Source organism: Mycteria americana, chromosome 6 (assembly GCF_035582795.1).
Source record: "Mycteria americana isolate JAX WOST 10 ecotype Jacksonville Zoo and Gardens chromosome 6, USCA_MyAme_1.0, whole genome shotgun sequence".
NCBI lineage: Eukaryota > Metazoa > Chordata > Aves > Ciconiiformes > Ciconiidae > Mycteria > Mycteria americana.
The window spans coordinates 69,270,666-69,287,200 of record NC_134370.1 but is presented as its reverse complement, the minus strand read 5'-3'; the positions used below and the strand labels follow the sequence as shown (position 1 = coordinate 69,287,200).

At 47.7% G+C, this 16,535-nt stretch overlaps 1 protein-coding gene across 6 annotated transcripts in view; it reads right to left on the bottom strand.

Annotated features, from left to right (window-relative positions):
* Nucleotides 1-807: 807 nt before the first annotated feature.
* The window catches only part of MAP2K5 (mitogen-activated protein kinase kinase 5), a 139,940-nt gene continuing 124,212 nt past the window's right edge, over nucleotides 808-16,535 (bottom strand). For 4 of the 6 annotated variants that reach the window (XM_075506420.1, XM_075506421.1, XM_075506423.1 and 1 more), the window contains one exon: nucleotides 808-1,218. In XM_075506420.1, the coding sequence (XP_075362535.1) occupies nucleotides 855-1,218 (364 nt within the window). In that variant the 3' untranslated portion in view covers nucleotides 808-854. The remainder of the gene's footprint in view (nucleotides 1,219-16,535) is intronic. The other 2 variants (XM_075506425.1, XM_075506426.1) reach the window with 1 other exon arrangement.

Here is a 16,535-nt window from a genome sequence, read left to right as displayed (position 1 = left end):
GCGATCAAGGTAGAGCTGAGAAAGGCAGGACGCTTCCAAGCAAGCCACGAACTGCTGTGGTAAGAAGTAAAACCCTGCAGCCTGTTCTCTGGCCACGAGGGCAAGCGGCACAGCACACCTTGGGCCCCTCCGCGCAGGCTCCCTTCCCACCACAAGCTCGTGGGATGCCGCGCACGCCCGTGCCGTGGCCCTCAGCTTCCTCGCGCGGCACGGGCAGAACCTCACACCCTCTGAGCCGCTGCTGTTTGCAAACTCCCCGTGCCCGGGGCTGCTCTCCCTCCGCAGCCGGAGGCCAACAGCCCATGCGGGCCGTGCGCGGCGCTGGGGCTGCCAGCTCTGGCTGGTGCTCCCCCAGCAGCAGCCCTGCTCCCCGTTTAGGAGAGCACTATCCTCTTTCACCTCACCTCCTTCCACCTCAGCAAAACCTTTCTGCGGTTCCGGATCAGCCTGCAGCGCCTGAGCGTGGACGCTCTTTGCCCACACCGGCGTGGTGCGTTGTCTTTCCTGCTTGGCCCTCCCAGCAAACCCGAGCCCGGGAGCAGAGAGAGGCACCGCCGGTCATTTCGTAGTGCGATGCTGATCTACCTGCCGTGCTTCTACTCTGTCAGGGCAATCCCTTGCCTCCTCGCAGGACGGGCAAGTCCAGATACTTCTTTTTTGTTTGTTTGCTTTTGTTTTACATTTAAACCCAGCATTTTGTGGATGTCTGCACTCAAAGACAGCCTTACGAAATCCTCTGAACACTCGGCGTGTCATTCGTACGATAGCAAAAGACTAACAGTTAAAAAATACTCTGGAGCCAGGAAATATACAATACATTCAATAACAAAAAATATAGATATAAAATACTTGCTTTAAGGCTGCGTCCAGTTTAACTGAAGATAATCTGAGGACATTAAATTGCTCAGCAACAAAGGAAATGTGGGAAGAAAATTCCTTAATGTGGTGGTGAGGGAAAGGCAGCAACAAATACCCTGAAAGATTGTGTTGATGCGTCTAGAAAATATTTTTAGTAAAATATGATCCAGGGAGACTGAGAGTCCAAAGCGCGGGGCTGGTGCTGCTAGTCCAGGACGAGCTGTTGCCTTGCGCATCGCTGTGAGCCAGTCCGGCTCACTGTGGTCCTTGGGTCGATCGCCGTTCCTCGAGCATCCTGCACACCCACATGGACACGACTTCTGCATTCCCATCGTTGTACTGCACGATGAACGGGTGGCCCTGGAAAGCAGGATAGGCGGAGTTAGCCAAGATAACCACAACCCTTCCCCTGAAAACCCCAGAAGGTTTGGGCTTTTTTACAATTTTTTTTGGAAAAAATACATTGGAACGTCCTGTGGTTACAGTCATAAAAACGCAATAAACAGTGATTCAAACCAGTGAACTTCCTCTTGGATCCGTATTATCCCCATACATGGTGCATACAGAGAAGGGAGGGCTGGGGGAACCCAGGCTCTTTACTGAGGCCTTAGCACTCATTGAAAATACTGATTTTTTTTTTTTTTAAATGTTCGATTAGCTCATTGTGTGTTGAACCAGCTCCTTTCCAGGCTGCTCAACTTCTAAATGATGTTTTGGTAAAAAGACATTCTGACAAACCCACTAATCTACTAGTCTGCTTGTAAAGGTCCGTGATCTGTTAATTTTAAAGTTTCTCTCTTTAAAAGCTCCCTCGTGCACCTCTTCCACACGTATTAACCTAATAGTGTCTTTTGTCGAAAGGAAAGCGTAAGGGCAGACTGTGTTCACAACCCGAACTACTTCATTCCTGGGGCGAAGACTGAACCGTGCCGCTTGGCACGTGAAAACACGCAGATGTACGAATGCCACGTTCGCTTATAGGGGTGTCCTTGACTTTTATCAGTGGAAACCTTATGCCTTACCCTGTGTAAAGGCATCCCTTAAATGGATGGTCCTACAAATTACCTAGGAAAAATACAATATCCCTGCAAGTGTTAAATTCCTCTTGTTACTTGGTCATTGAGCTCTGTGCCTGCAGATGCAGCAGGACCAGGCTCCAGGCTCTGCAGCACTCGCAGCGTCCACACGCAGAGGCATTTGTTCGTGCACATACGTCCTGGTACATGTCATTTGGAGTGCTCAGTTGATATGGAAATGAAAATATCACGTAAATATAACTGGAACAGGTCTTCATGAGAAGCTACTGTGGGAATTAAGTATGACGGAAAGAGGGATAACTATAAAATATTCTCGGCCATGAATTATATGGCTACTGCAGGCACTGGAAGACTGTGTCTTAGACACCTTGGAAAATCAGAACAGCATCTCAGGATGAAACAAAAATATGGCCTGCAATTTCAGCAGCCAGCTTAGGCAGCTCATGTCTCAATCTGGCCACATTCCTAGAGATGGGAACATGCCATCTTCAGATGAATCTCAAATGAAGTATAAAAATCCACAGGAAACCGAGTACCGCAATTACATAAATGACTGAAAGAAAGCAATCGCCAGGAGAAACCATCACAGATGATGAAAACCTCTACTCCAAATCACTCAAAAGCAGCTCAGTTTTTGCAACACTAAACTTCATAGCTCCTGCAAACAGCGCCTGAAAGTAATCAGAGTAGATCTGCCGGGGTGCCTTTGGGGAGGGTGACGTACATGTGGGAATTACCGGCGCGCGCGGCCCAACGCCAGCCGTAGCGGTGAACGACGGCAATTGGCACACGGAGAGCGAGCGCGGGTCTGACGTGGGGCCCGGGAAGCCTGGTGGTCGGCTGGGTTAGGATGGCACTGAGCGGAACGATGAAGCAGCACTGGGCTAAATAGAGCACAATAAATCCTTGCAGCATCAGCTCGAAGCAATAAAACACTCTACAGGGCCAGGGCCAGCAAACGCAGGAGCCACAGGAATAAAATATGCCATTATCTACAAGAATTATGGAGGAAGCGTGAGATGATGTTGCTTCAACACTTTGGGATGGCTGGAATCTTAGCTAAAACTTTTTAGGGAGAGGTCTGAGATGTGGAGAGCCCTTCTTCAGATCTTACTGGGACCAGCTCAGTTGCTTTTTCGGTTAATCTCGTAGAGGAAGGATGGAAGGAATAATCTGGTGGAGCGACTTAGTTGGGCAAGAGGTCCACCACCAGAAGAACATGACACGCAGACTATGCCATGAAGAATTACAAACGTCTCAAGTGTTTTATTTCGCCACACTGGCTTTAGGTGCCCTGAAAGCTGCCTAACAGCCCTGGGCCTGAGTTTCTTTGCAGCACGGGCTCCAGCCCGCCACAGCCCCAGGATTCGGCAGAATGGCAGCTTTCCCCTCTGTGCACGCACCTGTGGGATGCTGGCTGCACCTCCACAGGCTTCTGGCAGAGGCAATGCAAGGAAGGGGCAATGTAAGAGGCATCGTGACCCGAGCCTGCACACACGGAGCATCCTCCATCTCAGCAGCTTCCTGGCACCCAACATCTCAGCTTGAAAAAGGTCCCGGTCCAGCGGCAGGAAAGATGCTGCCGCTCTGCTGTCTGGATTAGCGGAGGTGCCGATGAGCTCTGCCACCTTGTGTTTTAAGCTCAGAGAAGAAAACCAAGGCATAGCAATCTCCATGCCACGAGGGTCCCCAAACAGGCAGCTACAGGTCCCTGTAGCCCCCAGAGCTAGCACATTACTTGGTCTTTATTTCCTCTCACATTGCAATCTCTGCTGTAGTCTCCTGGTAGGGAAAACTGCAAATGTGGCTCCTTCACCATGAAGATGGAGGAACACCATGGTAAGAGGCAAGACAGAGCTAATAAACACATAAAGGTGAACTCAGCAGTCGTTGTTGGGAGCCAGTTCTCATTTCCATTCATCTCAAAGGACTAATTCCCACGATTAAACTAGTGAGAGCTGAGGTGGTAGAGCCCACAGACTTGAGACAGGAGGTGTATTAAGAGGAAAGGATATGATTAAAAAAAGGTGAGGGAGACACTCAGAAAGTGGGGGAAAAGGAGAAGCAAGTTTGCCCGTAAGCTAAGAAAGAGCTGGGAGGTGGTAGGAGACAGCTGCACCAGTCAGGATATTTATCTCTCTTAATCTCTCAGCTCTGAAACAGATCTTCCTTTGGAGCTCCTTAAATGAAACTTTTCCCCATCCATTCATCAGAGCGTAAGAGACGGCACAGGTTTATGCTGTGAACCACGCTACAAGCATGGCCAGACGCTGGTGGAGGGAAAATAGTTTAATTTAAACAACCGTACCCCAGCCGCCTCCCAACAAACCTCACTGCTGATCATCAGTGAGTATATGAACAATTTCAGCAGCTGCTGGCGTAACTGCGAGAGCAAACCCCGTGATGCCAAAAGGTCTGTTACGATCTGCTAGCGCAAGAAGCGCAGCGTAGGCAGAGCCGGGTGCTGGGGACTGGGTGTGCAAGATGCAGGAGGACCGGGCGTACCCACCCCGTGTTTCCTCTCCAGCGTTCATTCATTGCCCTGCAACGTCTGTCGCAGCAACAGTCGGTGTTTCAGCCTGGACAGGGAGAAGCTGCAGTCATGGGTTTCCTCTCCAGTATCAGCCTGACCTGGTCATGCCCGTGGCCTCCACTCCTTCTTGGATTTCTTTATTTATCCGGTGCACGCCACAGACAGCCTTTGGGAATGCCTTACATTCGCACTGCAGGCTCCAACCCGACGGCTACCCTGCCTTTTGCCCCCCAGGGAAAGCTTCGGCCTGCTCAGTCTATAACTCAAATTTGAAGTAGGAGGGAAAAAAAAAACCAAAACCATGCCAAAAGTCTACAGAATCTAAAAGACACCACCGTGACTAGGGTGAAGCTACAACAGAAACGGCACGGTGGCAGTCTGAAGAAAGCTCGTGAGTTTTTCTATGTAAAACTCCTTTTGTGTGAAAGCCCACGTACGCGTGGACGCGCACATCCCACCGCAAACAACCACCAAGACGCCAAGTCTGCGGATACGAGATCGCCCGACTCCTGCAAACTGGGGGCTGCAGCGCAGCTCTCGTGTGACTACAGGTTTCCAAAGCAAAGTCAGTTCAAAGAACTTGCTTTCCCCTTCTCAGATTTGTCAGTGCTTCCCACCAGGCTCGAGCTGCAAGCCCTTAATTTTATCTCCAGGCCTTTAAATTGTGGGCACCTGCTACCTGCCATTGCAATCGACCTTTCCGAGTTTGCTCTTTGTAACTGCTACAGAAATAGATGTTTTCCCCCAATATTCAATTTTTTGAAGCAAATTGCTTCCTTTCAGCCATTCTTAGCTGTAGACAGGAACTTTAAATTTGTCAGAGAGCTCTGAATTTCCCATCCAGGCAGATGCGTGTGTGCTCACAGCCAGTTGTTGCTTGGAAAATGGTCCACCAAGGAAGAAGAACAGATCCAGAGGTACCAGAGTCCACTCGAGAGCTTTGAGGATGGCAGCGGACAATTCAGTGCTACCAAGAGAAGATGGATGATCTTAAAATGATGCATTTAAGTACACAGATGCTTGCGGCACTGAGCATATGGACAATTTTCCTTCCAACACCTGGCTATTAGAAATCTTTAGCTTTGGTCTTGAATGGCTAACATCAGGAACAACACTAAAGAAAGACTGCACCCTCTTTTTTTTTAACCTCCTACTCCAGATATCCCATGTACATTTGGGTTTCGCTGTTTTACTAAACAAATTCAATCTGAAATATTCCTGTTTTTACATGATTCCTACCTATGAAAACAGTTCAGGGGAGGGCACAATCGGGAACCCAGAGGCAGGAGTCCTGCAATTTATTCCCAAGCTGCCACATACTTTCCAGCGTGACCTTCACAAAGCTGCTTAATCTCCCTCATCCTCGTGGTTAAAAAGGGAATAAATGCTGCTGCTCTCTCACGAGAGTGCTGTGAGAATCAGTGCAAGCCTATTTTGCCCAGGACTTTGATATTTCTGGGTGCAAAAGGTGCAAGAGTAAGGTTTCGAATATTCTGTCAGCTGGAAGGGACCTACAATGATCATCTAGTCCAACTGCAAGGTAAATGCTTATTATAAGCAAGATAGCCTAGAAGTAGCTGTTTTGTCTCTTAAACAAAACAACAGTCAAGGACACTAGTGAGATCTAGGGAAAAACAACCAAGAGCCCACAGACAAAGAAGAGCAGATGCATTGGGGCAATTAAAAAACAGCTATTAAAGCCAGTCCGCTTCTCCCATGAATCTCCTTTACGATGGAGAGCTTCCCTGCAGAGGAAGACATCTCACACCCAGTATATCCTTGCGTTTAAGCTACTCACAACCTGCAAAGGGAAACTGCAGGCTATGCGAGGTTGAAAACGTCAGCTAGCCATGCTGTTCACCCTGTTCGCTTTGTTTTGTGAGGTTGTTCCGTTGAAGCCTGGGGTTTTACACACTCACTTTTCTCCCTAGGAATAAGTTTAACTTGAAACTGCTGCTTAGATTTTCCTTGGTTTTAGACTAGATTGCTCTAGGGAGGATTTTTCTCAGGCTGAAGGGATGTTTTTACAGAAGCTGTTTTTCCAAATCTGGTGCTTGTTTTTTTTTGGGTTTTGTTTTTTTTTTTACTTTTTTTGTTTGTTTGTTTCTTTATTAATAGGGAATGGGAAAACAGAGACTTCCAGCAAAGCTAAGGCTACAGTGTCAGTGGGACCTGTCTTTGCAAATCTTGGTGGACAGCCCACGGTACGTTCAGGTCAGGCACCGAGAGCAAGGAGGTCACAAGCGGCACAAGGACGTACAGTGTCCGTGGATGGCCTGCGCTGAAGTCTACGCCAAAAGCATTTTGCTTCTTCTAATACCTGACCTCGCTAGACCACACTTCGCTCAGCAGCATCTTGCGGGCTGCAGTCACGCCTGCAACTGCAATAAAAACATACATCAAAGAGCAATCCAGAATTGCGGACAATGCACGAGTCCATCAAACTTGCCCGCAGCCTGCTTACAGCAACATTTGAAGTGAGGATGCAGTACAAACTGTGTGAGGGGGACTTGCAGTTGGCTTAGCATCCAAAAACGTCTCAGGGAAAACATTTAAGATTTCCTCCAAAGTCTCCCACCACCACGTTTGCACCAGCAGCAGCCTCCTCTGCTCTTAGCAACTTCTTCACAAAGTCACCCTGACGGGTTCTCCGCATTTTGCCACTATTCAGCATCTAGTCCCCTATTCCCGCCTTTTCAAGCATCCAGAGTACTGCAATCGTTAACTCCTGCAGTCCGAAACATGCCCTTCTCAGAAAGCAGTGCCTTCAACTGGAGATATCTTTGGAAGGGAGAGTGGAGAGAAGGGGCAGGGACATTAGACAGGGAAGGAAGGAAGGAACAAGGGAAAAAAACGCAGGTAAAAATCCAAACTGCTAAAGGAGAAACACAGCTGCACCCTCCAGGCCTAGTGCACGGCCAGGCTGCAGGATGGGGCTGGGATAAACTGTCACTTCAAGAAAGAAAAAAAAATGAGAGTCACAACAGCTTGGACACTATTACTAAATTCTGCTCACTGAGTGTCTCAGCCACAAATAAAAGTCCCAGCCCTGACTTAAACAGTGAGCAATACGTTCTAAAACAAACACAAGCAACCTGCTGTACTTAAATATTGCCATGTAGATTTATTTTGCTTTGCAAGGTAACACTGAAGAAAGTTAAACGCGTGGAAGCTTGAAATGCGTTTCCTCTTGCAGCAGCTGGTTTCTCACCGCCCTGGTGCGATGACACTCTCCGCTTGGTGTGGCGTGCATGCCTTTTTTGCAGCATCCATCCATCCATCCATCCATCCTTTTTTTTGAGGTGGGGAAGTTAGCTGGCTTTCAGCACAGATCAGTCCGGCACTCACATCCCCCTGGGCAGCAGCAGAGTCGGGGTGCGAGCTGTACCCAGCTCTCCCGCTCCACAGCACGCTAACGTCAGCGGAGAGCACAGCTCTTTTACACTGGCACCTATGTCCATTGTGAATTGGCAAATAAGAGACGGGTATTAAACCTTCCTTAGCAAAATCACTGTAATGGAGATCTGCGCATGCCCTACCAGCGATGGTTCAGCCAACGTTCGAGGCTCAGTAACGTGCAAGAGCTCACCACGACACTGACGGGCGTAATCACAGAGGGAAGCACGACACCAAGGAAAGAGATGGTGATGAGAGGAGCCCGAAGGTATCACGGGACGTCCCCATGACAGAGCTGATCCCATCCCCGGGCATTTCACGTTTGCTCAGACTTCTACGCACGTTCATTACAAAGCAGTAACTACCTCCTTGCCAATTCTGAAATACTGAGCCTTAAAAATCCCTGGGAATCAGTACGTCCAGCAGACCCAAGCAGCATAAAATACGTTGAAAAGCCACCACCAAACCGCTCTCCGTGCCTGGCTTAGCCTGGCTGGGGGTCTGGCTTGGTAGGACACACAGTGGCTTCTGCAGCCGCGGGGAAGCGGCCACCGGCGAGTGCACGGCAGCTTGGAGCCGAAAAGGTCAGGCAGGACAGGGCCAGGGATAGCCCCAGCGTGAGTGTCAGCCAGCCTAATTTTGTGTGTCAACTCCGAAAATTAGATAAACAATGACAAACCAGGCTTTTTAAATGAACTTGTCTCATCTCGTTCTCTTGATAAAGGGTATGTTTCTCAAGCCACAGTGTCCCACCAGACAGGTTAACTCTTTCAAAGGGGAGCGCCTCGCAGAGGGTGATGTAAATGATTTAAATATCTGACATGAAATTAAAAGGGCAGTGCCCCCCTGAACACACAGCCCTGGTAATTCAAACTCATTGCTCACAAACCATCAATCATTTAGCCCAGTCAATTAAATTGCCATTATTCAAGGGTAAAAGTTCCGTAATTTTACCTACCCTTAAAATTCAGCAATTTGCTTTCACGGCCTTCTCCTCCAGCCTGAGGAATCTTCGTTTCTGATATTAACCCACCCAGAGCTTATTGCAACAGACTTTACATCGCATCCTTGGCAGGACTGCAGAGACATGGGCCTTTTCCAGCACCAAGTGCCCACATGCAGCTCTGCTGCGGATCTGCTCGCTGGCATTGCTGGTAGGAGCGAGGGTGAACTGCCCAGGGGAGATGAAGTCCCCCCGGGACACAGCCTTAATACAAGGCCTGTGCATCACCCACAGCCCCAAATCTGGGCTACCTGAATCCTTTCAGCTATTTAGTCTAATGCATACGTAACAGTTTACATTGCCTTTCATACAAAAGTCCAGGGAAGATCAAAGCTTTACATGAGTCTATCCCATAAATAGGTTCCTCTACCACTGGCTACCCAACGCTTGTGTTTGGATAGCACCAAGGAGTTTTAGACCAACATTGAGGCTCCTAAGCACTGCCAAAGGACAGGCAGACAATAAATAACATCCCTTCAGCAATGCTTCTGTGATTTCAGAGGACTTTCCAGGCACAAAACAAGTGACTGTTTATTGTGGGACGGGTTTAAAGGGTCCATGAAATAGGCAGCTACTGACCTTAGCCAGGATAGCGACAAAATACATTCCCAACGTGAAATACCGGTCAGTCACCAATTTCCTTGTAAATCTGCAACAATTACAAGGTGGTGTTTCCTGGGGCAGAGGACATGAGGGGGATGGGAAGGACACGGACAGGAACCTTAATCCCAAACGGTGCTCAATGATCCTGCGCTTTTTTTGATAGTGCATCCAGATCTAACCCACACCATCATCTCCTTCTATTTTTTTCACTGGGGAAGTGAGAGGCTAATTGGGGAGGGCAGCACGACCTGCTCCCAGCTCTCCTGGAGAACGTGCCAGGGTCAGTGCTGGCTCACCGCATTGCCCTGGTACGAAGTGCCCAGGGGCACCTGAGCCTGCAGACCAGCACGGAGAGCCACAACACTGCAGGAGGACATGGAGGTTAAGGGGAGGAACCTGGGACCATCATCCCGCGTCTAAGGGGTGGCTGCGGCCTGAGCAGCAGATTGCACAGGGAGATGAGCATGGTCTTCCTGCCCATGCCGCAGCCAGGCTGGAGGGGCTGTGCTTACTGCCAGGATCGCAGCCAGGTGCCCCGATGGCACCGCCTCGGCACCTCCTACTGCTCTGGTGGCTGCAAAAGCAGCAGTGAGCTCCCGGGGCACTGCCCTCTCTTCCCCTTTTCTCCTCCACAGCCAGAAGAGCCGAGCCCTGACTTTCAATCCTGCACGGCCAAGGCCAGTGCCGCTGCGCCATCAAGGCACCACGTGCCATTCATCTCACAAGGTCTGGTGGAGCACTACTGCTGCTCCAACGCCATGGGCAGGAGAACCAATGCAGGCTACGGCCGCTGCCACAAACACCTGGGGGCTGCCTGCCGACACCCTGAAAACTCGTCCTCCCTGCAGCCGGGAGCGGGCTGCAAAGACAGACGTTAACGTAAACCCTATGAATATAGAGGAGGAAGGAGGGACACCATTAGAGGGACCAAGGTCTTATGTTAATGACTACATGACACCCAAACGTAACCACAACACCTAGCAAATTAGAAATGACAATAAAAGGCTTTATGCTTACACAAGGTACGTTAGGAAATAAGCAGCATTGTTGCTGATTGCAACAGTGCCGTCTTTTTAACGTTCTCTTTTACTGAAATCCTCCCAGATTGTGCAGTTAAAGGACTGTGCTCTATTTATTACAAAGAAGCACAGAAAAATTATGCATTTCATTTAAAAATTTGAATTCAGCATAACAAAAACCATAATAAAAAGATCCCAACTGTTGCAGACACAGACTATCAAGACGATGGCAGTGCCCTTAGACAGCATTTCAAATACAGTTTATTAGCGTGTGATATGAAAAGGGTATTTTTATTGCATGATATAATGCAATGGGACCTTGGGCGCTCTGCAGAAGGACCTTGCACTCAGAAGTGTAATGAACCCATAGTCCAAAAAACATTATACTGTACATTAACCTATCATTAATGGCACATTAGGGCTAGGGGCATTGCACGCTTGCTGGTCAGGGCTCCATCAGGACAGTATGGAGGAAACCACAGTCTTCACAGGCTTAAAACAAATAGAGAAAATAAATATTACTGATGGCTACAGGCTGCTTTAAGGGGAGCTCACTCTCCGCTTAACATGCAATTTTGATGCCATTTTTTAAAGGGGGAGAGGGAGAAGACAATGCAGCGGTTTATTAGGCGATATTAGAAATGGCATGTCACTGCTTTGCAGCACTGAATGTCTCCACGGTGCATCAGATGCATCAACACAGAGCTTTTCCTGCACAAAACATGGCACCTCTGAGTACTGGGACACCTTTTAAGAATAAAATGAAAACTGGAAACCTGCTCCCCTTCCCTGCCGTTCCCTAATCCCTGACGACACTAGTAAGGCTTCCCTGGCAGTAGGAGTTGAGACCTAGGAACGGCATCCTCTGACCCAGCTCTGCACAGATCCCATCGCTGCCCGCAGGACACCTGCACCCATTTCCACCCCACCACGTCCGAGAGCCATTCGGCAGAACTCCAGCCTGCGTCTACAGGAACTCAGTGCAAAACGTGACCAAATCACGACACTTGTTATGCTCCTGAATCCGTTGGGATGTCCCATGCCTTCCTCCACTGGAGGTGCCCTCTTCGTTCAAAGGTAAGCTTGATCAGATGGCTACAGTGCAAATGTTAAATCAGAAAAGCATGGCTGGCAACTCATCCCTAGCTCATCCTGAAGGAGTGCAAGCCCTGCAATTTTGGAAAATAAGAACTTGGCTGTAAAACAGCGCACCACAGTTATCATCCCGGTTAGTTCTCCGATTGCTACCGATGCGCCTATGCTATTTACAGCTCTCGTAATTAACTGAGGGCACGTACTCGAGAGGAAACTCTTGCCCATTACAGATGTTTAATCGGACCTCCAAAAGGACAAATACAAACCTCAGCTCTGGAGCTGTACTATCTTCCCAGGATGCGTGGAAACACAAAGGGCTGCATAACCCAAACTACCCCGGACTGACCCTGTGTCCCCCTCTAGTGACCCTAGCACGTATAAGAGTTCATCACTCTACCACTGCCTCCAGTAGTGGAGGATTTTACATCTAGAGCTCCTGCCTCCAAGGACAAGCCAAACTAAATGCTGTTCTAATTATCTGTGCTAGCTATCCACAAGGCCGATTTCTGCTCCCACAGCCAGGAATAGCAGCGAGGAATCCTCAGGCCAATACTCTATTGCTGACTCCCAAAACATTGTTAATTCACAGGCACAGAAGGTGTCAGAGTCCTCCTCAGGGGCTGCTCCATGCAGCAGGCTTCCCTCCATCGCTCACTTCTAAGGCTTGAGTGGGGTAAAAAAATCTGAAGGCTTCAAACGCTCGCATTGGTCCATAGAGACACAGAATATACATACGGGTGAACAGACCCTGCAAGACGCTATTTAAGTGTCATCTGGCTGTTGCATCTCTTGTTTTACTTTTGCAATTTTAGGATGTGTTTTGACCATGGGAGGTAACCCTTTAAAGAAAAGGGTGAGTGTCTGAAGTGCTTGGAACAGCAGCGACTGGGAGGCTTAGCACACACGTCTAGAAAGCATGGCCAGTGTCCCAAAGCTCTGGCAAGGTCAACGCTTGTTTTGAGAGACACTCTCCTCCAGAAATGAAGCCTCCTTGTCTCTTCCATGCGGCATCTGCACCATATATCAAATCACAGTACCAGCTTTTCCTATGTACTTGGCTGGGTTTGATCTGGGACCAAGTGTTTACTGGCCCAGTTCTCTCTCCCAGTTCCCATCCTCAGCACAGTGACTATTCAGGGCAAGGACTGCCTCTCGCTGTACTCGGTGAAGAATTCAGCATCCCTGAGAGCCTGTTCTTGGCTGGCTGCTAGAGTGAAATCTCCCATAGCACGGGCCGAAGACACAGTGCTTCAATAGGTCTGCAGGAGCCTGCAAAGCTGCGGGTGGCATAGGCAGGCTGAGGGCACAGGGACTCCCAAGAGTCAGAAGACAAAAGCACCCAGAAGGTAATGTTTTCACAGAATTTCCCACCCCCATGAGGACATCACCTGTAGCTTCTGCCAGCTCAGAGAGCAGAAAGGACCGACTTGTCCAGAGAACCGTGAGGGTAGCAAAGAGGGCCAGAAAGCCGCATCGGTCGGTGGCGTTTTCTGGGCGGAGATGAAGCAGGGCCAAGAACACATCCATAGGCAAAATCAAGTATCATTAGTCTCCTTGAAGTTTCTGCTCTCTTTCCCCGTTCCTTATTCTGCGCAGCTACCAGCACAGCCCCAGCCTGCTAAACAGTTCCACGCAGAGTGTCGGGAAGTGGTGCGTTTTGTTTGTTGCATGGCCTCCCTAACATACACTGTAATTAAAATGTTGATTACTAAACAGTTTAAATATATGACAGACAATGCAGTTAAAGCCTACAGTTAGGTCAATATGTGATTTAGATTTGCCATTTAAAAACTCTCATTTAAATTTTGCATACATTAATCACTACCATACTTCAATGTTCTGATATCCACCTGACTACACTATTAAAATAAAACTTGCTGCCCCAGGGAAATCCTACTTATTCTTAATTGTTTCGAGGCTTTGATGGGCTTTTAATCTAAGATTAATTTATGCAATTTTAAATAACTCTTCTTATGATTAATAAGCTTGAAAATTAAAAGGAGTCTAAAGCAATTATAATGAGCATTTGGTCATAACCTCATTAGGAGAAGGAGTGAAGGATACAGCTCTGGAATTCTTACAAGACTACAATTTAAGGTTACTTTCAGAGGAGTCAAACATAGTTCTTGAAATTGCAAAGGCAGATTAGCCTAGGTCAGTGTTAGAACTATGGCTATCTAGATTGGCACACTAATGATTTTATCCCTCTGATGATATTTCAGATTGTGAAAAGATGATACAAAATGTATCAAACAAAGATAAATGGGTAACACTACTAAACGGTGAAGTCTTGGAGCTATATTTCTTGTTTATATCTTCTTTTTTTTGAGAAGGATTCCTTTTGTGGGGGTTTTTTTTGGCATATTATTTATCTATTTGTAGATTAACTTTTACCAATGCACTTTTACTTTTTATATGATAAAGTTAATTGCAAGTGATTTTTGGCTGGTTTAGTAGTTTTGTTGAGGCACCAAAATTCTGCTGCAATTTACAGAATTTGTCTTTAAATAACGGCAGTCCCCAAGCATAATGGCTGGACCGAGAGGAAGAACAGCTTAACTTAAAGCTGAAAACCCTTAACCTGAAGAGGAACTGTCCACACATCACACCTGAATTCCCATTTTTAAACAGCAGTACAGATCCTTCCATTATGATGAAAATCCTTTTTTCAACCTTCTTCTGAAGCTTTGGACATTGGCCATAGCCAAACGATGTGCTGGTGGTCCTAAAAAGAGTCCTCAGACACCCCCTGTGCACTTGACTGATGTGTCCAGGCTGGCAAATCATCATCAGACTCAGGGTCAAGAGGGAATTTTTTTTTCAGGTCAGATTAGCACGAATCAGTGCAGCTCTTCTGGCTTCTGTAGCGTGGACCTGACTTCAAACAACTCAATCCTCTCCTACCCAGGACCTCGGGGTGTGCGTGGGTGGGTACGTGGATGGGTCTGATTTTTGCCGTTCTCTTTCCGTGGCATATACTAGTCTTAAATTTACTACAGAGTTTTGGTTTTGGCTGTGGCACAGAGGAGTCTATTTGCCCATCTGCAGATCATTCTTTCCACAGCAGTTTTGCTTTTGATATTTGCTGTTAAACCGATAACTGTGCTTGGCATGCCTCTTGGTGCTTAGCTAACAAAACGAGCTAACTCCCAGCAAAGGTATATTTTTTTTTGTGATGACTCTTAAAAAAACTAAGGCAACCGAAATACAACTGGAGTGTGCTTTTGCAAGTGCCGCTGAGGTTAAGAAGAGCTGTGGAAGAGGAATAGAGAGAGTGGCCCAAGGCTGATAAGAGTATGTCAACATTAGCAAGCTGTCGACAACAGAAGCAGATCTGCAGAGTGAAACGGTTGGTGCAATGTTTAGGGATGGAAGAGGTTTTGCTTTTGACCAGCTCTGGTTTGGTCTGCAGACACAGCGCCCGTTAGTAGCTGGAGCTCATTAGGTGTGTGCCTGGAGCACATCTTCTGGTTTGGTTTTATTTGAAATCGATTCAATTGATGAGCTTCAAGACCTGTCTGTGATGAGAATGAAAGAGCGGTAGCTCTCAAAGAGCAGGAGATTCACACCAAAAAAGGCACGCCTGACCTGAACTCTGATGTTAATGTAGATGCACCTGCGAAGCGTCTTCAGCTCATGCCTCACCACGAGCACAGGATTGGTCTCGTTGACACCAAACAGAGCTAAGTCAGACGTTAAAAGCTGATGTAGTATTTCCTTCAAACAGGGTCTAAGTGTTCCCCTGGACTGGGGAAGAAGGGTGGAAAAAACAGTTGTTATCTCTGAGTTTTGAGAAACTGGTTTCTACTGACAGGGAAAAAAAAAAAATCACTAAACTGGAGTAAACTTAAACAATCCCCTAAATGTTTTTCACCCAAACCTTGGAGTAGAAAACGCCGCGCGCGCACACACACAAATAACAAGAATGAACAAACCCCAAAACCCCAGAAAACTCTCTGGCTGGAAGCAAACAGGGAGAATGAAACAGCCCGCACTTCACTAGCGTTTCCGTGATGAAGTTTCTGCAAATGAACAAGTTGTTTTTAAAAGTACTCTGTACGATCATATCGCGCTACGTGCCTACACACCGTCTGCATCTAGTGCAAAATAACATCCCCGCGTTTGCCAGGTTTAGTGAAGGGACTAAATAAAGCAAGTATTAAATGATCAAGCACGAACATACTGTGAAATCACCCCGTCTCAGGAGCAGAAAAAGCACAGGTATGAAACGACGTCCGAATAAACGTACGGAGCCCTGCTGAAAACACAGAGAAGAAAGCAAAATATATCACCACTAGTTGGCTTGGGGAAAAAAAAAAAAAAATTTCCTTTGAATCTCTCACAAGGTCACTGAACAAACGACCGAGGGCCACGAAAACCATTTCCATTCTCAGACTTGTATTTTAATGCCACCGTTCCCTACCGGGAGCCTTTCCCCGGCGGAAACCCCGGCTCTCTCCAGCCGTGCGGGCAGACGCCGGCGGAGCCGTCCCGATTTACACCAGCCAAGCGTTTACCCCAGCATCTCCCATTAAATCCGAACAGGCAGATGCACATTTATGGGACAATGAACTTTTCCACGGCTGCGGCTCATCGTGCTTTGCTATTACGGCCTTAATAAACCTGCGCATTCCCGTGCTGCGGCAGCTGCCTTGGGTGGGAGCGCGAGCAGCCGGCTCCGGAGGAGAGGCCGCAGCTTAAAAAAAAAAAAAAAAAAAAAAATCATGTTTAATTTAAAAATTAGAAACTGGAGCAGGCTGTGAGCACAGAGGTTGATTGAAACAAAATTTAAATTCCTGTCAAGCCCATTTAAACACAGGGGCCCTTCATAGACAATTAGCTGCTCCCTGTGAATGCTGAATAAACTCGGGCCTGGTCACTGTTAGAAGAGAGCAGACCTACTGTGAGGAGCTGGAAAAAAATTAACTAAAATCAGGCTGTATGAAATATTTAGCCTCCCAGTTTATCACAGGGGTTTGGAAGTGTAAACA